Source organism: Vulpes lagopus, chromosome 17 (assembly GCF_018345385.1).
Source record: "Vulpes lagopus strain Blue_001 chromosome 17, ASM1834538v1, whole genome shotgun sequence".
Lineage (NCBI taxonomy): Eukaryota > Metazoa > Chordata > Mammalia > Carnivora > Canidae > Vulpes > Vulpes lagopus.
Genome location: NC_054840.1, coordinates 36,623,106 through 36,647,016, shown reverse-complemented (window position 1 = coordinate 36,647,016; position 23,911 = coordinate 36,623,106). Strand labels below are relative to the sequence as shown.

The 23,911-nt window shown below is 44.0% G+C and overlaps 1 protein-coding gene across 2 annotated transcripts in view; it reads right to left on the bottom strand.

Moving 5' to 3' along the window:
* The window catches only part of ADCY2 (adenylate cyclase 2), a 387,405-nt gene that overhangs the window by 346,717 nt on the left and 16,777 nt on the right, over positions 1-23,911 (bottom strand). For both annotated transcript variants that reach the window (XR_005984284.1, XM_041731928.1), the window contains exon 2: positions 18,195-18,392. Coding sequence is in view for 1 of the 2 variants with exons in the window: in XM_041731928.1 (XP_041587862.1) it covers positions 18,195-18,392 (198 nt within the window). In the remaining variant the exon portion in view is untranslated. The remainder of the gene's footprint in view (positions 1-18,194; positions 18,393-23,911) is intronic.

The following is a 23,911-nucleotide window of genomic DNA, read 5'->3' as shown; positions in this document are numbered from 1 at the left end:
TTCCCATGCTAATGATAGAATTGTTATCACATGGGTCAGTAGTAAAAACTGCCAAAAGACATAACCATGTCACACTCAGTGGCATGCATATACAAAATTTCAAGGCCTAAATGCCTTCATTTTAATCATTCTCATTGCATTTTTTCAATAGTTTGGTTTGTGTGGTTTTGGACTTGGGGTTGTTGTTTATGTTTTTCGAATAGCTGGGAACCAACAAAAACAATATTTAATTATAGTAACAACAGCTTTATAGGATTTAAGGATTATGGCCATTAATCCCCCAAGTATTTATTCCAAGTAAATTTAATGATGTCACCTTTTCATTATTTATGATAAATGATCATCGTTTTTGCACATTTGCCTGGATTTTCATTCATTGTTAAATGCAGAGCTCAGGTAACCAAATCTCATGGTAATTCAAGTTTTACATTCCTTGGAATTTGTAGAGTGCTATATAACGTTTTTAAGGTTTCAAATATAAAATACTTCTTATTAAAACTAGTAACAATGGAGTCAGGGGAAGGAAGGTTGACTTTTCATGATGGTCAACAACAGGACAGAGGCTCTGGGGTAAGGGAGCCGTGGGGGTGGGGAGAGGTAGCCCAGCTGAGAGGCAGATAATGGGGCTGGATTCTCAAAAGCCAGCCAGCAAATGCAGGTCAAAGGGAGAGTTCTATTCAGTACATCTGATTTCCTTTTTTGTTAAAATTTGAATATAAAGGGTAAAAAAAAAAAAAAAAAAAAACCTAAAACTAGTAAATCTGGAATTTTTAAAAGTACAACAAATCATAGGACAGCCACTCATAAATGCATCTTGTACACTGGCCATGATGCCCAACTAGCCTTGGATGCTATGCTTTCACATGTATTATGTATATTTAGGAGGTTACAGCTAAAATCTCTTTCAGATTCTCTTTCCTCCCTCCCCAGAAAAAGCGAGGAGCCGAAGATCAGTAGGCTACACTTTCTCACCTGTGTTTTCATCTCTGATGGTTGTGCTCCTAAGTATTCAAAATGTAGACACATATATTATCAGTATACTTTTGAAACGTCCTGTTTCATTCAACACTATGTTTTTAAGATTTATTGGTGTTGATATATGTAGATCTATTTTGTGCATTCGATTCTTAGTTAGCATTTCATTGGGGGGAAACACTGTCATTGATTTATCCAGTTCCCTACTAATTTGTCCACATGTCTCCTTGGGCAGGCTTGGAAGACCGTCTCTTGTGTATCTACAGAGCAATAACAACAATCTGAATGGGTCTTTCCTTTTAGATTTCTTCATTACTTTCCTTCAAAATGTGCTCTGGATTTTTGTGTGTTTGCTTTCCGCTGGCCATGGCTTACTTCATGGGTTCTCTATACAGTGTTATGAAGAGCTTTTCCTCTACATCTTTATGAAAACCTTAATGATTTGCTTTCCTCATTTAGATTTTAATCCACCTAGAATTCAGATTTTTATCTGGAATGAAGTAGGCATCTGATTTTTTTCTGTAAGCTAATTGATTTCTTTCTTTTGTTCATCTATTTCATGTATTCATTTTTACACCTGCCCAACGGTCCACCCTATCTGACCCTGTGCTAACTCCCCAGTGCCATGTAAGATGGTCTCTGTGAGCTCTCCCTCTGACACCTTGGTCTGCTGACCCATACCTGGACTAAAAGGACAAACTCAGATTTGATTTTTTAAAATTTTATAACACACTCCCATTTATTTTCCTTCTATAAGACAGTAAGTTTGTCTATAAGAAGCAAACGTTACTTCACAAGTTTTAGACTAATGCATCTGTGTTTTTATGCTTCTCAGAATATTTGGTTCTTTAGCTATATCCCCCATCAGGAGGTAAAAAGAGTAATAAGAATGACTTTTGCATATTGAGAGCATTACAGAAAATACAGATTATGATCTAGGCATTTTGTATGTGTGTATCACATTCAATGTATCACACTGAATCACATTCAATGGAAAATATTCTTTTAAAAAAACAGGCTGAACAGAAATTGAATTTCAAACGACTCAGCAATTGATCAGCCCATCTTTTAAAAAGTTTAAGAGGTAATAAATCTTTGCTCAAGGAAGCATCTCCTCCCCAGACTTGAAAAAAATAAAAATATTGCCATTCCTTTAGAATGACTTTATTCTCCTGACAGATCCCTACTCTCTCTTAATCATTATAAAGGCAAGGAGGAGACATGGCCACGAGCTGGTGAGCCAACACATCTGAATGCAAGAAAGGAGGGAAGGAACAGTGGGTTCCACCCCTAAACCTGCTACATGTTTCTGACAAGTCATAAAATCTCTGTATCAATAATGTGAAATGGAGTATGTGAAAATTCTTTGCATGCTACAAAAACTTCATCCACCATTTTCACACCTTCATCGAGGTAAAATTAGCAGGAGCGCCTGGCTGGCTCAGTTGGTGGAGTGTGAGACTCTTGACCTCAGGGTCATGAGTTCAAGCTCCACACTGGGTATGAGATTACTTTTAAAGATTAAAATAAAATCTTAAAAAAATAGATAAAATTGAGTTGTAAGAATCTATTATGCACCCAAAGTACAAGTCCTTTGTCGAGCATCATGTATGTTTTGTACATGTTTTTGCCAGTCTGCGGCTCACAATGTCACTTTCTTCAGTGTCTTTGAATAATACAAGTTTTTAACTTTGATCAAATCCTATTGATGTTTTTTTTTCCCTGTACAGGACACAATTTTTGATGTTCTATTTAAGAAACATTTTTCTAGCCCAAGGGTACCAAATCTTCTCTCATATTTTCTTCTACAAGTGTCATAGTTTTAAGTCTACGATCCACTCTCAGTTAATTTTGCACTGCATGAGCTCGGGATGGAAGTTTATTTTTGCAAACAGATATCCAACATTTTCAGCAGCTATTGTTGAAAAGCTTATACTTTCCTCATTGAACTGGCCTGGAATACTGTCAAAAATAAACTGACCGTGTAGGACTATTGCTGACTGTTGAATCCCACTGGCCTTAGTGTTTATTGTTACATGAATATTTCTTATGCCGATTACTATAGTTTTATAAGAAGTCCTGAATCCCGGAGGGTAACATATCCATGCTCTACTTTCTCAAATTTATTTTGGCTATCCTAGGGGTTTTGCAAGTCCATCTACATGTTAGAGTCTTCTCATTACTCTCTACAAAAAAGCTTGCTGGAATCTTCACTGAGATCACACTGAACCTATAGAGGATGAATCTGGGCAGAATTGGCAACTGAACATCATGTCTTTGACCCATAAGCAGAGCCTCCCTCTAGTTATTCATTTCTTTAATTTCTATCAACAACGTTTTACAGTTTCTGTGTAGAAGAGCTATTCCCATTTACCCAAATTTATTCCTATTTTATATTTTTGATACTATACTGAATTTTTTTTTTTTTTTTTTTTTTTTTTTTTAGTTTCTGATTGGAAGATTCTAATATACAGGAATACAATGTATTTCTGCATCTCAGCCTTGTAAACTGCAACCTCACTAAAGCCACTTCCTAGGTCTCGTAGTGTTTTCAGGTTCCATAGGATTTTCAATATAGACCATAATATTCCATGCAAACATAATGTAGGTCACATGTATAATATTAAATTTTTTTGCAGTCACATTAAAAGTACATAAATTTGGGGGACCTGGGTGCCTCAGTGGTTGAGCACCTGCCTTTGGCTCAGGTTGTGATCCCAGGACCCCAGGATTGAGTCCCACATCAGGCTCCCTGCAAGGAGCCTGCTTCTCCTTCTGCCTATGTCTCTACCTCTCTCTCTGTGTCTCTCATGAATAAATAATTTTTTTTAAAAAGTAGGTAAATTGATTTTAATAGCACCTCATATTTAGCCTATTTTTCCCAAAATACAATAATTTTACCACATAATGAATTTTTTAAAGTATTTTAAAAAATAGTTTACATTCTTTTTTTCATACTTGGCCTTTAAAAGTAAGTGTTCGGGCAGCCCTGGTGGCGCAGTGGTTTAGCGCCGCCTGCAGCCCGGGGGGTGATCCTGGAGACCCGGGATCGAGTCCCACATCAGGCTTGTTGCATGGAGCCTGCTTCTCCCTCTGCCTGTGTCTCTGCCTCTGTGTGTGTGTGTGTGTGTGTCTCTATGAATAAATAAAATCTTTAAAAAAATAATAAAAAAAAAATAAAAGTAAGTGTTCACACTTGGAAGCATCGCTCAATTCAAAATATGGAAATGCTCTGTAGCAACATGTGGCTTGTGTTGACCATAATGGACACTGCATGCACATACACGCACGCGCGCACACACACACACACACAAAGTCACTCGACATCCTGTTTTCTGGTCTGCGTGTCTTTTATTACTTCTTCTTGCCATCTGCACTAGCTGGGGTGTCTGTACATTGTTGAAGAGACATGGCAGGAGTGGTCACCCCGACAAGACTCTGGACTGCAGGAAGAGAGCATTCAATCTCTCACTATCAAGAATCATGCTACGCTTTTGCACAATTGCCTTGAATCAGTTTGAGGTGATTCCTTTCTATTCCTAGACTGCTGAGAGATATTCCATGAATAGGTGTCGAATTGTGTCAAATGCCTCCTCTGTATCTCCTGGAATGAGAGTAGTGCATTTATTGAAACAATCCATTAACGTGATGAATCATATCAACTGACTTTTTTCTCTCTTTTTTTTTAAAGATTTTATTTATTTATTCATGACAGACACAGAGAGAGAGAGAGAGAGGCAGAGACACAGGCAGAGGGAGAAGCAGGCCTCCCTATGGGGAGCCCAACATGGGACTCGATCCCGGGTCCCCAGGATCACACCCCAAGCCGAAGGCGGTGTTTAACTGCTGACCACCAGGGCTGCCCCATCAACTGACTTTTTTAATGTTGAACCAACTTTGATTCTTGAGATAAACTCTATTTGGTGATGCTGTATTTTATATTTAAAATAGATAGATATACATATATATATATGGATATATATATATACATATATAAAAAATATATTACATTTTATTTTTCATGATAGTTTTGGTCTTAGTTTTCTTTCCTTGTAAGGCCTTTTGTTTTGGTATCAGAATAATGGTGGCCTCATGACATGAGTTGGAAAATGTTCCCTCTTCTATTTTGTAGAGGAATTTGTGTAGTACTGGGATTATTTTATCCTAAAATTTTGGTAAGAACTTAATAGGAGAGACATCTGAACCTGAGTTTTCTTTGTGGGAAGATATTTAACTACATATTCAAATTATTTTTGCATATAGGGCTACTCAGGCTATCTATTCCTTCTTAAATGAGCTCTGTTAGTTTGCTTTTCAAGGAATTTTCCATTTCATTTAGACTGTGGGATTTATCAGCATAAAGCTGTTCATAATATTTCTTTACCTTTTAACGACTGTGGGACCCATGTAGACTATCCCTCTCACATTCCTAAAATTGGAAGTTTCACCTTATTTCATTATTTCTGATCAGTCTAGTTAAAGTTTTATCAATTTTATTGACCATCTCAAAGAACTAGTTTGGTCTCATTGATTTTTCTCTATTGTCTTTCTGTTTATAATTTCATTGTTTTCTGCTCCTTTGTTTAATTTTCTTTCTTCTAATTTGTACTACCTTTTCTAGTTTCTAAAAGTGGAAGCCTAAGTGACCTTAGTTTGAGCCCTTGATCTTCTCTAGTATAATCAATACAGTAAGTTCCCTCTAAGCCCCAATGAGGGTGTAATGTCCCAAGTTATGAGGCATCATGTTTTCATTTCATTTAGTCAACATATTTTCTGATCCACCTTGTAATTTCTTCTTGGACTCCTGGGCTATTTTGAAATGTATTGTTTAGTTTCTAATTACTGGTTGACTCTCCAAGTCTCCTTGTTATTGATCTCTATTGAAGTCCATTATGGTCAAAGGATATTCTTTGTATGAAGGTAACCCTTTCACACTCAAGGGGACTTTTACAGTCAAGAATATGGTTTATCTCGAAAAAACGTCACATGCATTTGAAAGAACGTAGGCTCTGCATTGTTGGGTAGGAGTATTCTATAAACACCAATCAGATCAACCGGTTTGGTAGTACTTTCAAAATCTCCTATATCTTTGTTGACTCTCTTATTGTCCCATCAGTTTTGAAGAGCAGTGCAATCTTTGAGAATCTCTTACCAGGGGCACAGTCACTAGAGGCTCTCAGGTCTTCATGAATAGATTCCTTTCACATTAGGAAATGCATGTTACTCTTCCAGGCCCCATAGCAGAAATTATTCCAACTGCTCTTTACTAGAGGTTCTTTCTTGGACACTGGAGCTTCCTTCCATTGCAGGTGCTAACTAGTTCTCAGATGGAGACTTCACGAGATCATCTACAAGTCTCCAGAACTTGCTTCCTCGTTTCTTCCCTCTGTCTTTCTCTCTCATCCCTCCTCCTTGGTTTCCTGCCCTGAGAACTCCAGTGTCTTTACCTCCCCAAACTCTGAACTTTGTCTTTTCAACTTCACGAACCTGCTGAGTTCTGCCTTCTGTGCTGCAGTCTGGAGGGTTCCCTCGATGCAGGAAGTTGGGGCAACCATAGGATCTCCCCTTTTGTTTCCCTTTCTATAAGGGTCATGTTCCTGCAGTGGCTCTTAGTCAGTGTCTCAAAGCCAGCATTCCATGTATTTTGTCCCATTCTTCAGTTGTTTGAGGTGGGAGGATAAACTGAGTCTCTATGATTTCATTGTGTTTAGAACTGGACATTCAAAATGCCACCATCCTCCTCTGAGCAGAATCATCACACGGATGATTTTTAAAGTATGCTTATTAACCTCAGCTTTGAATTTATTAGACAGCAAAATTGCTAAAACCAGCTTATTACAAAATAAATGTAACACAATTTGTACTCATAGAGAGTGGGATATATTAACAGAACCTCCAGAACTAAAGCTGCTCTTTAAAATAAAAGCTGAATTTAAACAAGCAAATGAAAGCAGTCATCAATCATGTCTGGCAGAGCTGAAACATTCATTTGGCAAAAAGATTCCACCCTCGGTCTAGGACAGTTTTCCATTCTGGGTACCCCTCCCCCACCCCCAGCAGTGACAAGCAACCCTTTCAAAATCTCTCCTAATTTCTCCCATCTTCTTTTCTCACTGATTTCTTCTGAGATATGGACCACTCCCCACACGGGATGGATGGGGATGGATGCTTGTGTTCAGCTAGCACTCATCTCCCTGAAGCAAAGCCGTGGGGCAGGAAGAGCAAGCAGCCTCACACCTCCCTCCACCTGCTGCCAGCAGTTGGAACTCCAAGCCTTAAAACAGAGACCATCTTCAGACCCTCCCAGCCCTGGGAACTAGAGCAGACATGTTGCACTATGTATGGTGTGCACCTGCACAGCCACACGGGACCCGTGTTTAAAAGGGACCTCATTTGGTCTAATGCCCCGCTGAGACTGTTTTTAAATCTTAACAAATTCTGAATCACGGGTCCCGCATTTGCATTTTGCACAGGTCCATGTAACGTAGCAGATGTGAGTGTAGACAAGGTAATGTGTGATTTACGTCCACCAGGCCTTTGAACATGCCCAGACACATGAGACAGAAAGAAGACCCAAAAGTTCTATTATCTGGGTTCCCTCACACCTTGTATGGTTAAAGCATGTGCTCATGTGAAAGAAAAAAGGAAAGAAAATAAGAAAGGGAGAAAGGGAGAAAGGAAGAAAGAAAGGTTGAAGTCCTAACCCCAGTATCTCAGAATGTGGACTTATTTGGAAACAGAGTCACTACATGTGTAATTAGCTAAGACAAGGTCATCTGAGAGCAGGCTGGCCCCCTGTAGGACTGATATCTCTACAAGAAAACAGTCATGTGAAGACAGACAGACACAAGGAGAACACCATGTGACAACAGAGGCAGAGGCTGCTATGTAAGTGCAATCCAAGGGATGCCCATGATTGCTGGCACACCACGAGAAGCTGGCGAGATGCAAGGAAAGGATTCTCCTACGCTGTCAGTGTGCATGGCCCTGCCATACCTAGATTTTGGACCTGTGGCCTAGAACTGTAGGGCATTACATTTGTATTGTCCCAAGCCACTCAATTCATGGTACTTGGTTCTGGCTGCCCTTAGACACTATAAGCATTGAACAGCAAATATCACCAAGCTGCATGTTCACCCTTATTGGTGAGCATCTTCTCTCCAGTACTGCTCTGGTGAGTTCCCAGCACCATCTCTGCACTGGGTCACAAGCGTTACAACAGTCATGAGGAGCCATGACTCTCAAGTGCATTTTAGCGGGTGACAGCTGGTCCTGACAGCTACGGGTCTCACCAGGGGGGTCTGGGCATGCCCCAAGAGCAGAGAGAAATGCCCTTTGTTTGTGTGTGTGGTGGTGAAGCTGAGATGCAGAAATGATTAAAAACTCCATTCTTAGACCATAAAGTCTACAAAATAAATGATGTGAATCTCTGGGAAATGTTTTATTCTTGCTATTATCCCTGACAGGGAATGCAAACCTTGGACAAAAGTACATAGATGGAAGTCTCCATTTGGCCAGAACAGGGCTTAAAAGCATTAAAAAGACCATCTATAGGCAGGACTGGACCCCTCCACCCCATGGCTCCTCACCCAGCACCTTATCAACCCTTCCCAATGTGAATGGTAGCCTGCCTGTCCCTCTATGTCCACCACACTGGGTGCTGGGCTGGGAGTTAGAAACAGAAAGATCCATAAAGCTCCAACCCGAGGGAGCCAGCAGCACCAGGGACAGGACATTCACAAGTCCATCAAAACCTGGAGTATGTGAAAATACTTAAATCCAAGAAAATTACATTAAGAAGATATATGATATATCACATTTTTTTTCATAAAATATTGCAAATATAGAATAAAAGGAAACATCTCATGGTGATGATGTAAAATATAGCATTCACCTGTTCTCCCCAATTATTTACTTACCCTGAATCTAAAAGTTTATTGGAAAGTCTCCTTCGTGCAAAACCTCTTATTTTATTTGGGGTCTATATCTCATTCCTGTCCTTGAGTTGGGTGAGGATGGTATTAGTGGCTGCTGAGAAAAGGAAATGTGAAATACTGAATGCTGGGGAAGCTAAGTGAGGTGTTGCTTAGCAACTCTTAATAGGAAATAATTTAAACTTTGGATCTTTTTTTTTCAGGGTACTTGCTGCTCCAGCCTGGAGTCTAGAATTCACTCCCCTTCATGCTGGCATCTCCCCTACATGCACGCATGGGCGCGCACACACGGTCCCCACCTGACAGTGACAGGTTGTATTATTCACCGGTTCCCACGTCTCTCTGGATATAACAACTGCTTCCCACTCCGTTACAAGCACAAAGTAGCTGGAATTCCATTACAAACACAACCTTTCATAAAGTCATTCACAAACACTGAATGCAGTAAGCTCTAACACAGCCAACATCAAAAGTGGCTCCATTTAAACCGAGTCAATAACAGATGTTTTGGAAGTCCACAGAACATTTTTCCTCCCTTGTAAAATTCCAGCTCTTTCACGAAAACACTATGAATTCCAGATTGCAGTCCCGACTTTCCACTTCACGTTGACTTCTCCAGGTGGTGCTCCAGATGCCCTGAGAGTAGCACACACAGCACCAGCATCCTCGTGATGGTGGCCACCCCCCAGAGCTCGAGAGCCATCCTACACAGACTCTAAGCAAAGTCATAAATAGTTCCCAGAGCCAGCACTGCTCAGAGAGAGGCTGTGCCAGGCTGGACTGAACTCTGAGCCCTGTGCTGGCATCCTGGCGAACGCCCTCCCTTGGAGTCTGATGGGTTTTTCCTACAGGGAAGAAAGGGCCTCTCTGCAGGTAGATGGGAGCTAAGACAGGACCAGAAGAGAAAATCAGCAGAAAGAAGCGAGACCATAAGGAATCTATTTATAAGGAAGCGATGTTAACCTCAGCATAAAAGCAATCATTAATTCCTAAACAACAATATTGACTCATATATGTCCATAGACATTTAATTCTTCTCTCAAGTATGTCCCCTTTCTCTTGTTGATTCATCCAAGGAATGAAACATGTATTCCCTTCAACTGGGAATATCTGCTGACAACTGGAAACAATGATGTGATCAATTTTGTGTCATCTAAGTAACAGCTGCCCTCCATGAAGTTTTTCCAAATAACATCTAACCCAAAAGTGGCTCAGAAAGAACAACTCAGAATTCCCAAATATGTCCCCTCCTCACCACAGTAATCTATCATTTGCCGAGGCATGACAGGAAACACCCCACATTCTCCATGGCAGGGAGGAGCACATGGAGATGATGCATGGTGATCATGGCGCCAGAATGCTCAGTTCATTCTGTCTTCCTAGCTGTGTGACTGTGGCAAGGTTGCTTAACCTCTCTGGGTTTCCATTTCCTCACCTGTAAATTGCAAATAATATTGGTACTTACTTCAGAGGGTAACAGAAATCAAATAAGTTCTGTAAGTGAAGTCATTGAATACTGCCTGTCCCAGGAGAAGTGTTTTCCATCACCACGATGGTGCCAAGGGGGCAAGCAGACAAGCAGGTTGTGTGTATGCATATTCAGTATCTCCACAAGTACCCGAAGTGTGATGCCTATGTGTGTGACACTTGCTGCCACCGGGAATGGAGCACCAAACAGACATGTCTCCAAGATCACTCAGTCTAAGATGTACACTGATGTGGCCGTGGGGTGGGGGAGATATTCCAGAAGTGCAGAAGTGAGAATGGCAATGCCTGTTTCATCACCAGACAAGAGTCTGATTCAGATGCCCATCTTCAGGACCAGGCCCTGTGCTCCTCTAAAGCGCAGGAGGAGAAAGAGAGCAGGAAGCAGAGAGATTGTTCTGGAAACACGGGCAGAACCATCTATTTGGGCAAGGACGGGTCGTGGTAAACTCCCAGCACTCCGCACAGCCGGTATGACCATCCCCTCACTCTGGCTGGCAACTAACGGGAGGGAGAACACAGAAATGCCACCTCCGCGGGAAACTGCCAAAAATATGCAGGATCTCAAAATAACGACACTTCAGGCTGGGTCCAGCTGCAATGCACTTCCTTAAGATTCACATTTTGTCAGTATATCCTCCGCATTAAAACGGTAACAACACAATGCTTAAGCCCTCATCTTTGGGGCTAAAGGAGATAATCATTTGTATTACTTTTTAATTCTTCTCCAGTGTATCCTTTTCCAAAGTAAGGGCAAAATGCCCCCGGAGAAGCCCCGCTGCTGCACAAAAGCTTAGAGATGAGCGCCTTGGATAGGGAGGCGCGATCCCTCTGAGCTGGATTTCTCTCTCCATTCACAGGCTGCTCGGCTCTCCCGACGGTAAAGACCTTCCTTAGCAGTGTTCCAAGTGACTGCGCAAACTGATTCCATTCCAGCTCACAGCCTATGAGAAGCCTTTCTTTCATTTTTCCTGCTTCCAATAATAAAAAATAAATAGATGTTTGCACACTGATGTCCTACTTTTGTAAGAAGACACACAGAGGCACACGCGGAGTGTCTGGTATCCTTTCCGGCAATGTGACCAAGGAAGCGTCTTCTTCCTAGAGCAAACTGCTAGCCTTTCAAGCTGGCAGTAATTTCACAAATCTATACAGTAACTTCAGTGTGTTCTCCCTGCCAAAGCTGAAATGGGGTTGTCAGGAATGGAAGCGCTCATTTAACTCTATTCAATGAGCTGTTCCTAGGAGGGAAGCAGAATCCTGGAGACAAATGCAAATACGACTCAGCTTTCTTGTCCTTACTTAACCAAGCCAGCGTCTATCTGCTGAGGTGCCAGCCAAGTGGGGACTGCCCTCCTGCCCCCTGCCGATCGGTATTCTCATCCCAGAGGGAAGGTCCTACGTCAGTGGCTATCAGTGAGGATGAAATGCATTCATTCATTTTTTTAAACATTTCATCTATTTATTTGACAGAGAGAGAGAAGGGGGGGGAGAGAGAGAGAGAGAGAGAGAGAATGCGCACACATGCAGGGGGAGCAGCAGGCAGAGGGAGAGGGAGAAGCAGACCCCCCTGTTGAGCAGGGAGCCCAATGTGGGGCTCGATCCCAGGATCCTGAGATCATAACCTAAACCGAAGGCAGATGCTTAACCAACTCAGCCATCAGGCACCCAAAATGCATTCATTCTTGCTAAAAATTCATTAAAAAACATCATCTAAAAGCTTGGGTTTCACCAAGTAAACCAAAGCATTATGAAAATTCATCAAGCAAAACTTCCTCGATGCCACTAATGTAGGAGCCAAAAGAAGCACTTCCTTTATTCAGACAGGCAGAGGGACACCAAGGCAGCCTCATGCACAAACATTCGTTCGTGACACTGTTTGTTCACATGCCAATGCAATCGTCAGGTTATCTTCTCTTTGTATTTGTGAGTGTGAATTTATTTCAACAGGATATTCACACACCAGAATGTATCTAATTCCTGATAGACACTGGTTTCAAAGATTTTATTTATTTATTCATGAGAGGTAGAGACACAGGCAGAGGGAGAAGCAGGCTCCCTGCGGGGAGCCTGATGTGGGACTTGATCCCAGGACCCCAGGGATCACGACCTGAGCCAAAGGCAAGACACTCAACCACTGAGCCACCCAGGCTTCCCAGGCTTCAAAAAACATCAAAACCTCCAGGGCGTACATTTAACTCCAAAGTGGATTTGTGGTTTAAGTGTAGGTCGACAACAAGAGCAGTTATGGAAATCTTCAGAAGGGGGAGCAGACATTCGAGCACCACGCCACGCAAGATGGAAGTGGCTTCCTGCAATCCACTTAGGGAACAGTGTGTCTTCCCATGAAATCAGAGCTGTCATGAGTTGAGCTGTGTCCATCAGAAAGGGTATTACCTCCCAATACATGTGAATGTGGTCTTATTTGGACACAGGGTCTTTACAGTTGTCATCAGCTTAGGATGAGACCATCAGGAGAAGCCCTAAATCCGGTACAATGAGCGTCCTCACAAGAAGAGAAGGGATACACAGACAAGAATGGTGTGGGACTGGAGGGGTATGTCCATAGGCCAATGGATTGCCAGAAACCACAAGTAGCTGGAAGAGGCAGGGAGGATCCTCCCTTGGCACCTTCAGAGGGAGAATGGCTTTGCCCATACCCTGATCGCAGACCTCTGGCCCCAGAGCTGGGGACACTAACTGTGAACCTCCCAGGAAGGCCCCACGATCCAGCAGCTATCGCGTAGGGACCACTGCTACGCCGCGAAACTGCACTGGAAGTGTGATGCGCCCCATACGTGTGGCCACTGGTTTCTTAACCAAAATAAAAATAAAAATGATCCCACTGACTGGACCTAACAAAACAGAGAAAACAAAGAGTTTATGTAAGCCTCTACTACCATCTACTTCAAAACCGTTCGAGTATTTTTAAGCGATTCAGGAAAATAAGATGGAAGGAGCAAGAGCATCACCTTCTTTGCTACCACTTTGTCCACGGAAAGTCAGGGCCGGCGAAGGACGTGTCAGCAAATCAGCCCAAGCGGGAGGTGCCCGCAGGACTCCCCGCAAAACCACTATACAGCGAGGGCCCAAAACACCACCATTTACCACCGACTTCATTCGGACTTGTTGGAACCATCGAGAAAATGTCATTTTTAACACCTTTTCAGTCAGGAGGCAGCTGTGCGGAACAGACACAAGCGGGCGGGGGCTGGCAGCACGGGGTGGAGCCAGAGCCCAGGGCAGGGGGGCTCGACGCGCAGCCCTGCCCATCCTGCCCGACTCCCCGCCACCCCTTCCAAACCATGCCGTGGGCCCTCGGGGAACCTGCCACCCTTCTGCCCGCGCCCGTGCTTCCTCAGGCCACACGCTGCCAGACCACTCCTTTGAGCCCGATCAAGACAGACAAGGGGTAGCATGACGCCCCTTCCTTGGGTTCCCTAAAAGGCACCACTGAGGCAGCATTATGCACCACACAAGGGTTTCTCAGACCTGGCGCCCCTCAAGTTTGGGGCTGGATAACCTTTTCTGGGTGCTGCGCCGCACAGTGTAGGATGTTGAGAAGCATCTCTGGCTTCTACCCACTGGATGACAGTACGATGCCCCCATCAGAGTGAGGCATGTGTCCCCTGGGGGTGACATCGCTCCAGTGGAGGAGCACTATACCACGGAAGGGAGGCAGCCTCTAGCGTCAGGACCTTGCACATGCTCCTCCATTCACCAGCCATTTGGCTGTGAGCAGGGTCCTTCTCATCCTGTGTCTCTGTTTCTTGCAAAGCAGGAGTGTGACAGCGTTCACCTCGGGGAGCCACGTGGGGATATGAGGTCATGCAGGAAGGCATGCAGAGCAGGGGCTGGCCCTGTCATCACGATGCACATGCTGGCCGCTGATGCTCTGTGCCTAGCAACAGAGATGCTGACAATGAAGATCTATACTCATGTCAGCCGTGTGGAGAAGCCTCCCCCTCACCCAAACAGAGGCCCGCCCTCTGCCCTGGGCTCTAGGCATCTCTACACTCCTGGAAGGTCTCTGTTGCCTGGGGGCCTTGGCCAGCAGAGTCTACTTGTGACTTATGAAGGGGCCTCCCCGAGGCCAGACTGGACCAGTGACCTTCTGGAAGTGCTGGAGACTGCAGCTCTCAGACCAAGCTCAGTCAGCTGGAGGCTAAAGGTCAGCCCTGTCCGCGGTAGGTGATCAAGACCCAGCAAAATCTCTGCACACGGAGGCTCGGCCCAGCTCCCCCAGCATGTGATACCGGGTGCCCCGTGCCACATGCACAGCAGAGAGTAGTGCCATCCATGACTCCACAGAGAACAACACGGAAGCCCCAGAATTGGTCAGTTTTCCTGGTGACATAACAGCCACGCTTCCCTTGGCTGATGTTAGTCTGTAGTTTTTCCTGGTAGTATACCATCAGGACAAACAAACCTCAGGGGGGTGGGTGTCAGTGGTGTGTGGTCCCATGTGGACTTTGCCCATGCAGGCTCCCTCATGGGCCTCCTGACAGCAGAACAGTGGATTTATCACCTGCCAGGGAACCCATTCCTTGAGCACTCCTCCCGAGGCACCAGGAGGCTCTCACAATAGTTCTTACAGGTTGGTGCTCCATGAGGGGGCGACATCTGTGATGCTGCTATTGAGAGATGCCAGGCTTTGGGGAATATGACATAATAATTTCATTTTAAATCATTGCATTGAATATTTTGAGTGGGATATCAAACCCCAGAGCAGGAACAGGTCCAAGTGTCCCTCTTCTGGCAAGGTGGGTGAGGAGGCCCCCAGAGGGAGGAGACACCTGACCAAGCCCCCAGCTTAGGGAAAGTGGACCCCCAAAAAAGCCACAAGCCCCAGACCTGGCTGTGGCCTTTCCTGAGCATCCAGCCACATCGAGGACACAGCTGTACTCCAAGAAACATGCCCAGGCCAGGGGCTGGTCCAGCCAGTCCACCTGCGAGGCCAGCAGGGCTGAGGCTCCACCCACCTGCTAGCTCCACGCAGGCCCTGGTGGTGTGAGGAAGGCAACCGTAACCTAGGGGGGGTGGAGGAGAGACAGGGGGAGTTACATGTTGAGGAGGACGTGAGAAACATCCCAAATCAACCTGAGCTTGGAAACAAGAATATCAAAGAGACACAAAAATCACCAACATCGAGACACCTAGCCAACAAACTCCACACCTGAGAGAGATCAACCTGAGAAAATGGAAGTAAGAGGACTCTGAAATGTGTATGTTTAAGACTTTTCCAAGCAGGTGGACAGCAGCAGTAAAACCAAAGCGAATGTCATAAAACCAAAAGATAGGTAAAAACAGAACAAGTGGATACAAAAAATAAAATAAAAATTCCAACAACAAATCTGGAGACAAAGAACTATAGCCACATATTAATGAAAACATGGAGCAAGCCTGCCCTGGCGGGTGCAAAGACAAAATAAACCCAAGATGGGCTTCTGCCCCCAGGACTTTATGACCTCAAAGGGGGGACAGCCAGTCATCCTAGGTGCTGTGGGAAAACTGCAGAGTAGGGGTGTCACCAGGTGGGGTGGTACCCAGAGATGGAGGAAAGCCGCTCTGATGAGGTTGACAAGGTTAATGATGGTGATGTAAGAGCCACGCAACATATAGGAGAAGACCATTCCAGACAGGTGTGGGGGAGGGGGGTCCTTATTATGATTATTTGGTTCTATTAAAATAGTATAATAAAAACAAAGCAAACATTACTGGTGAAGCTACAGATGTCCAGTTATGCTGCAAATAGGTTTGAGGCCACTTTTGTACTATGACTCCTCATTTCAAGTCTTGGCTGATAAAATTAAAAAACATAATACATGCAAAGAGAGTGAATTAAGGATTTAAAAGGGAGAAAAACATTTTTCTTAAATCACCTTAAGATAATTTGATAAACTGAGGCCCTCAAGTAGACTAACAAAACCAGTAAGAGTTCACTGAGATCGCAGAATACAGGTCAACATAAAAAAACAACAGTATTCTTATGCATCAAATTAACCAAATAGGAAAGGTAAATGTTTTAAAAATCCCTTTTATAAAATAACAACAACAACAAAAAAAATTCTAGGTACCTAAGAACAACTCTAAGTAAAATGACTACTGATTTTATGAAGGAAAAAAAGTCCTTGAACATAAAAGAAAACCATAATTACTGGACAGACATATCACGTCGTTCCAGGGAAAGGCTCAGTACAATAAGCTAGCAGATCTCTGGATGTTTTGTTATAGTATCCTTTTATTATTTCCTAGACATTTCAAAGCAAAAACTAACAAATTCCATATAATTTAAATCCAGATCTCAATTGGAGTTTTCATGGAACATGATGAGCTGATCCTTTAATTCATATGGAAAAGCAAACTCAGTGAATTCTGAACAAAAGGAAAACAGAAAAACACAGAGAGGACACTTGCCCTTCCAGACAGTTAGGCTTCTTATAAATCAAACTATTAAACGAGGTGGCGTTGGTGCAAGCACAGGCCACTGGGTGGGTGCCACAGGCCTGCAAGCAATGCTGCTAGTCTGTGTCCTGTTTGTGTTCCACAGGCGCTGGCTGAAGGTGGGAGGGAGGTGTGTGCCCTGGCAGGCAGCTGGGAGAGGCCAGAAGGGGACTGTGATGGGGAGACTGGTGGGGGGAGCCCCCCAACAGGGGAGCCTCATCAGGGAGCTGCAGAAGAGGACACTGGTACCACCTCTTCTGTCCATAGCAACACAGCCAGAGAGACCAAGCGGAGCTCGCTTAGTCCAGGCCTCTCCCTTTGCAAGAGAAACTGAGGACAAAACAGGATGATGTTTTGGTTGAGGCCACGAGACAATTTCCTAACAGAACCTGCTGGAAACCTCTCCCTGGGCTCACCCAGGGCTCTCTCCAACTACGACACACCAGCAATGCTCTCCCCCGGCTCTGGCACCTGAGCCCTTCTGTCTGTTGCCATCTTGAATCTCTCTTCTCCTCTGGCCTCACCGGTCCTGGTTTCCTAATGCCTTCTCGTCTATCCCCTTCTGGCCCCTGGTCCTCTCCTACCCACTGCCCCTCTGGAGTCCCCACCACCTCTGTGGCAGCCCACTCAGTGCCCAGTACACTCTCTTCCTGAATGGCTACAGAACTCACAAGCTTGAAGCTAGCAACTTGTCTATCATATCTGCGGCCCAGCCCTGCACCAGAGACAACCCAGCGCTTACTCCTGCAGCTGAGGGCATACACGCACAAGGAAGAACACAAGGCGCAAGTCCTAAAGAACTAATATCCTCCAGGTGTAGCCATTTCCTAAGCCATGAGCTTCCCAGAGTCAACATGAATCACCACAGGTTCCCGGCAGGTGCATGTAGCAATCCTATTGATACCGCAGAATCAGGGTGATACAAAATCATTGCCACAGAAGTCTGTTGCAAGGAGGAAGATCTAGTAGTTGACAAAGAGTCCAAGGCCACAACTGGTGTTTGAGAGTTACAGGTAAGGCTCTGATCCCAGAGAGATCCTGGAATAACAGATAACTCAGGGACTAGGAGAACATGCAGCTACACGCAGGATGAAGACTATATCCAGACCCAGCCGTCTAAACAGATGACAGGGTGAGACACAGGCCTGCACCCAGGCAGCTGGAAAGTCTGATAAGTCCAAATGGGCATTGAGCGACTTCACCCACAGGGCACCATCAAGATGGCTATTTCAAAAGACTTTCTTCTCAGCTACGGGTCTTGTGTTTACGTTTAGGGCCAGGTTTGCAGAACTAAGCATGTCATCAATTGAAGTGCATAAAGAAAACACCAAAAAACCCCACATTTTAATACCTTACCTGGTCCCAGGGAGAGACGGTGCCTCCAAAGCACATGAACAGGTACCCCATGGCCACGAGACATATCCATATCACCAAGGAGAAAAGGCGGAGCAGCTTTTTGAACACAGACTCAATGCAGACGAGGATGAATATTGCAAAGAAAATTGCCAGGGCCGTCGGGACCGTTATTAAAAACGCCACGTGGTCTTCAACTTCCTACAGGGAAGAAAAATATTGCAAAGGTACAATTTAGCAACACGGTGATACCAATGGTTCATGTCCTCAAATGTTATCGACATTAATCAATGTCAAATAGATCGAGTTTTAAAAATTATTCCAGAAGTAGAAGAGTTTGAACTTCTGCAAATTTAAATTTCCCATTAAATTAGTTTTTCTCTATAGAAATAAACCAGTATTGTATATTTAAAATTATGCAAAACAGCTACCTCATCAAATTTAGATTTTCCCTGATAAATGGAGAAATGGATTTTATTCAAAAGTGAATGTATGACTATTTACTATCAGGAGAAAAATAAGACAAGCAACTTCACCCCCTGAATCAGAGGATCAGAAATGTCCTCGCCTTAGAAAATTAAGGCTTCTAAATGGATTTAAAATGTTTCATTTAAAAATCTAAAAAACTGAGTCTCTCAAGTGATGAGCTTTTATTTTAATGCATGGCAATTAATGTTTTAACGGGATCACAGGTTAATAGAAAAGGGTCAGAAAGTACTAACTACAGCGGTGAGAGAGCAGGAAATACTTGCAAGCACGTGCCATTTTGGGGGCTTACTTCCCTACTTCTCTTGTGCTTCAGTGGCAAAAAGAACAGGAGCATCCCATATTAGCCTCCCTAATGCATTTTTTGAGGTCCACTTTTGCACACTAATGCTCATTCTCCATCAATTCACTTGCTAATAAGTACACATGCACAAAAGGACCCCTATTTCCATTCTATATATGATACCAGCTCCACATGATAGATGTCGTGCTTCCTCTGGTTATGGCAGCATGGGTTTCAGGCTTTCACTTTGGCAAGGCCCTGCCAGACCATCGCCATGAGCATCAGCCTCTGAGAGCTAGAACCCAGCTAGGTCTACATCTCTCATCCAATCATGTATAGCCACTGAAGCACCCAAAGAACTTTTGATGAAAGAACCCATGTGGTCAGGATCCTAAAAACTTACACTGAGGCTTTAGAATAGCAAAGGTCATAGTAAAATCTGGGACTTGTGGGCCAGTTCTTTCAAACAACAGAGCCTAGAGAGCACTTCACCTTTTCTGGTTGGTACGGGGTTCACTCCATCCCATTAGCAGCTCCAGCCGCACACCAGAGATGGTGGAGAGATGGCCCTACCTGGATACCAACCACTAACCACCGGGACACAGGGAAGCAGCAGATCAGCCAAATGGGCACAGACTCCAGATTAACATCAAGGCAAAATGGGCCCTAAGTTCTCCTTCAGTTTTTTGTTTTGTTTTGTTTTGTTTTTCTGAAGATTTTATTTATTTATTCATGAGAGACACAGAGAGAGAGGCAGAGATACAGGCAGAGGGAGAAGCAGGCTCTATGCAGGGAGCCTGATGCCGGACTTGATCCCAGGACCCTGGGATCATGCCCTGGGCCAAAGGCAGATGCTCAACCACTGAGCCACCAGGCGCCCCAGTCCTCCTTCAGTTCTCAACTGACTTCATGTCCCTTTCTCCCCCACCATTACACATGTGACCTGATATGTGGGGAAAAGACAACCACAATAATCACAACAAATACCAATAGATATATATTCCTGCACTGGGCACCTGTACATACATTAACCACGTTAGTATTTACAACAACCCCATTTGGGGTGTGGTGTCAGCGCTCTGCCAGGGGTGGGGAAAACGTGGCCCCAAGAATGAAAATGAGTTGCGGAGGATCATGGAGCCCAGGAGGGAGGGAGCCAGGGCTCCGGCGGGGTCCTCGTGGGCAGCCTCTGCAATGCTCTGGCCTCTGCTCACAGCAGACGGCGGGCAAGACCAAGGGCCAAAGAATATCCCTTCCAGAACTGGTGGAAAACAGGAGGATCAAGTGTGATGTTCTTATCACCGCCCCGCTCCCAAGGCCGCTTGCCCATGACTGGCACCGGGGCTGAGCTCAGGCCCTCAGACACTTTACGAGGACTGCAAAGGGTAACGCGGCCCAGGGCGCTCCCCACACCCCGGTGTCACAAACGTACCCGTGGGTGTGACAGCACCTCCTTGGGGGCATCCGACCTGAGATCACGACCGCTCGCTGCACACATGGAGCCCGAGATGAACTTAACTGAACTGTGGGCAGAAAGCTAGCCGCGAAGGCACCAGGACAAGCGGTTTCCCTCCTGCGACCCTTTGCTTCTTTCATTAACCCAGTCGGGGAGAAAGGATCGCTGACTTTACTGGCTCTCGTTTCTCCGGAAAGACTGAACAGGATGTGAAACCGTGCGTGACGCTCAAGTGAAAATCAGAAAGTGAAGAAGGTGCAGGAAGGGTCCAGGAGGGGAAAGCTGCATTCCCAGCCCCTTTCCCTGCTCTCCTCTTAGCAAGGATGTGACTGCAAACAAGATGAAGGCACAACCTCTCGTCCTGCTGGGCACAGTCCACACAGTCAGACTTGATAATCCTTTAGAGTCTGAAATACCAGACTCTCTATCTCACATGCTTTCTTTAATTTCAGGGTCTCTATCACTGAGAAGTGCCTTGTCTGGGCTGCAGGGTGACTCCTCCGTGAAGCACAGAGGACACAGCACCTGGGTCCCATGATACTTTTAACACAAACGTGTTTTAACTTCTTTAAAAAAAGAAATTAACCAAAATCCCCCAAGCTCCTAGGGTCAAAGGTTACAGACATGTACATACATACAGTTGTAAACTATAATTCTGGATACATTTTGAGGGAGGAAGGGGGTTTTTCCGAGGCTATGTCACATGCCAGGATCCGAGGGGGCGGGTGTTGTACCCCAGCACCCCCCAGCCTCGGGGGCAAGCCGGCTTCCCAGCTGGCCAGTGGCTTCCAAAGGCGGCCCAGGTGCTGTTCAGGAGGCCGATGGCCCTCACCACCGTCCAACCTGAGCCCACAGAAGAATCCAGAGCTCTTCCCGTAAGAGGACAGCTAGCAATTTATTCTGCATTTGCCTTTTGAACTCAAACTCCAAACAAGTTTTAATATGGACTCCTCCACAAAATAGGATCTTTTATAGGGTGTCAAGGCAAAAACAGTAGCACATTCATTAAAGAATGTATAAGCTTATGAACCACATTCCTTCCTAGTCCTGCTGCTGGCATCATGGGCATCTCTCCCCCCAGGGGAAGTAAATGAAATGCAGGAATGCCCTCAGTCCTTGGACCACAGGCCCTCCTCCTCCCTCCCCTGGTCCATTCCCAGTGGAGGGGATGATGAACAAAGCCACAGAGGCACACCCCGTGGCTGTTTTCATGGGAGCTACTTCAGTTTTCGAAATGCAGAGCATAAAACAAACAACATAGCTTAAAATAAAGTGAACTAAAACATTAAAAACATTGTCAGTCTCAATGAAGTATGTTTATGCAGCCCAACCCCATTTCCCCTCATGGAAACAAAAATTCACCATACAACACAAACTAAGTGAAACGTACAAAAATGCCTCTATTAGTACTCAAACACCTTTAAAACATGCCTTGAATAGGTTAAAAAAAAATTCCCCATACTACACGAACTAAGTGAAATGTACAAAATTGCCCTTCTCACTACTAAAACATACTCAAATGTCTTTAGAAATGTTTTTAAAAGTACCTTACAATGCAAACCAAATGAAACGTATAAAAATGCCTTTTCAAAGGGAGACTGTGAGCATGGTATCATCTATGTAATGATAATGGGCTCCTCTTGCTCGTTCTCTTCGAACATTTTATCCTTTCATTTTCGATGCATTTTCTGGTAATTTGGGACGGCTTCTAATTGCTAGGCCTATTAAATACCCACTGCTTTCATGTATTATGTGACAGCTCTTTTGTTTCTCAGAGGTTTTTCCACAGGGCAACAGATTATATTTTCATTCTTTTTCACGTGCATTTTTCTTTTTTGTTGTTAAACAGTACTATTTTTCATTTACATGGTAAAGGACAGTCTCATGCAAAACACTGCTTTTCTATAAAAACAGTACTTTAAAGTCCAACAGACAGGGCAGCCCGGGTGGCTCAGTGGTTGAGCATCTGCCTTTGGCTCAAGTCCTGATCCCAGGATCCGGGATCAAGACCCATATTGGGCTCCCTGCACGGAGCCTGCTTCTCCCTCTGCCTGTGTCTCTGCCTCTCTCTTTCTCTGTGTGTGTGTGTGTGTGTGTGTGTCTCGTGAATAAATAAATAAAAACTTTAAAAAATAAAAAATAATAAAGTCCAACAGACAGAAGGTAGGGTCCCATCCCACTTACTTCTCTCTGACTCAGGGTGAACACCAAGCTCCCCTAAGCAGGTTTCTTCATGTAAGAAGCAACACAGACAGGGCAAGGCTCGTGGGCGCTGAGTACATACAGATGTACCATAAACCACAGAGATTATTATCACAATGGCCATCATGACCTTTTTCCTTCAAATCTCAATACTTTCTCACCAAGGCTTGTCTGTTAATTATTGGAATGATGCCCATTTTACACTCTGAATAATAATTTATCACCACAAATTATTTTGAAGGGTTGTCACTGGGCAAAAATATCAGCTTTTAGCTATGACAATATATTTGACTACAAATACATATTTTCATTCATTCATATGTAATATGTGTATTGTGTGATATAATAGACAATGTATTTTTCATTCCTTTCCACATACAGAGTCAGACTCCATTTTATCATGAAGTAGGAAAGGAATTAACAAAAATTCTGATTAAATAATTCTACAAAACTGTGGTGAAATAAATCAAAGAAGAGCTCAATAAATGGAGAGATATTTCATGCTCATGGATAGGAGGAATATTGTCAAAATGTAAATTATTTCCAAATTAATCTATAGAATCAATGCAATCCCAATTAAAATCCCAGTAAGTTATTTTGTAGTTATCAACACATGGATTCTAAAGCTTACATGAGGAGACAAAGCACCCAGGATAGAGAACACATTATTGAAGGACAAGAAAAAATTTGAAGGACTGACATAATCAGACTTCCAGTCTTGCTCTAAAGCTACAGTAATCAAGACAGGAACGATAATGGCAGAAGAATAAGACAAATAGATCAATGGAATGGAACAGATCCACATAAATGTAGTCAAATAATAACTGACAAAAGGAACAAAGACAATTCAATGGAGAAACAATAGTCTTTTCAGCAGAACATCTTAGAACTAGACATCCATATAAAAAAATCTAGACACATACTTTATACCTTTCATAGACATTTTTTTTAAAGATTTTATTTATTTATTCATGAGAGACACAGAGAGAGGCAGAGACACAGGCAGAGGGAGAAGCAGGGTCCATGCAGGGAGCCCCGACGCAGGACTCGATCCCAGGTCTGCAGGATCAGGCCCTGGGCTGAAGGCGGCGCTAAACCGCTGAGCCACCCGGGGCTGCCCACCTTTCATAGACATTAACTCAAAATGGATCACAGCACAGATCTAAATGTAAAATGCAAAAGTAATCCTGAAAACTTCTGAAAGCTTTCCTATACCCAAACCTAGGGCAATCTGTCATACTGAATAAATAATCAGTAACATACAAATATTTTTAAAATAAACACAAAAATTAT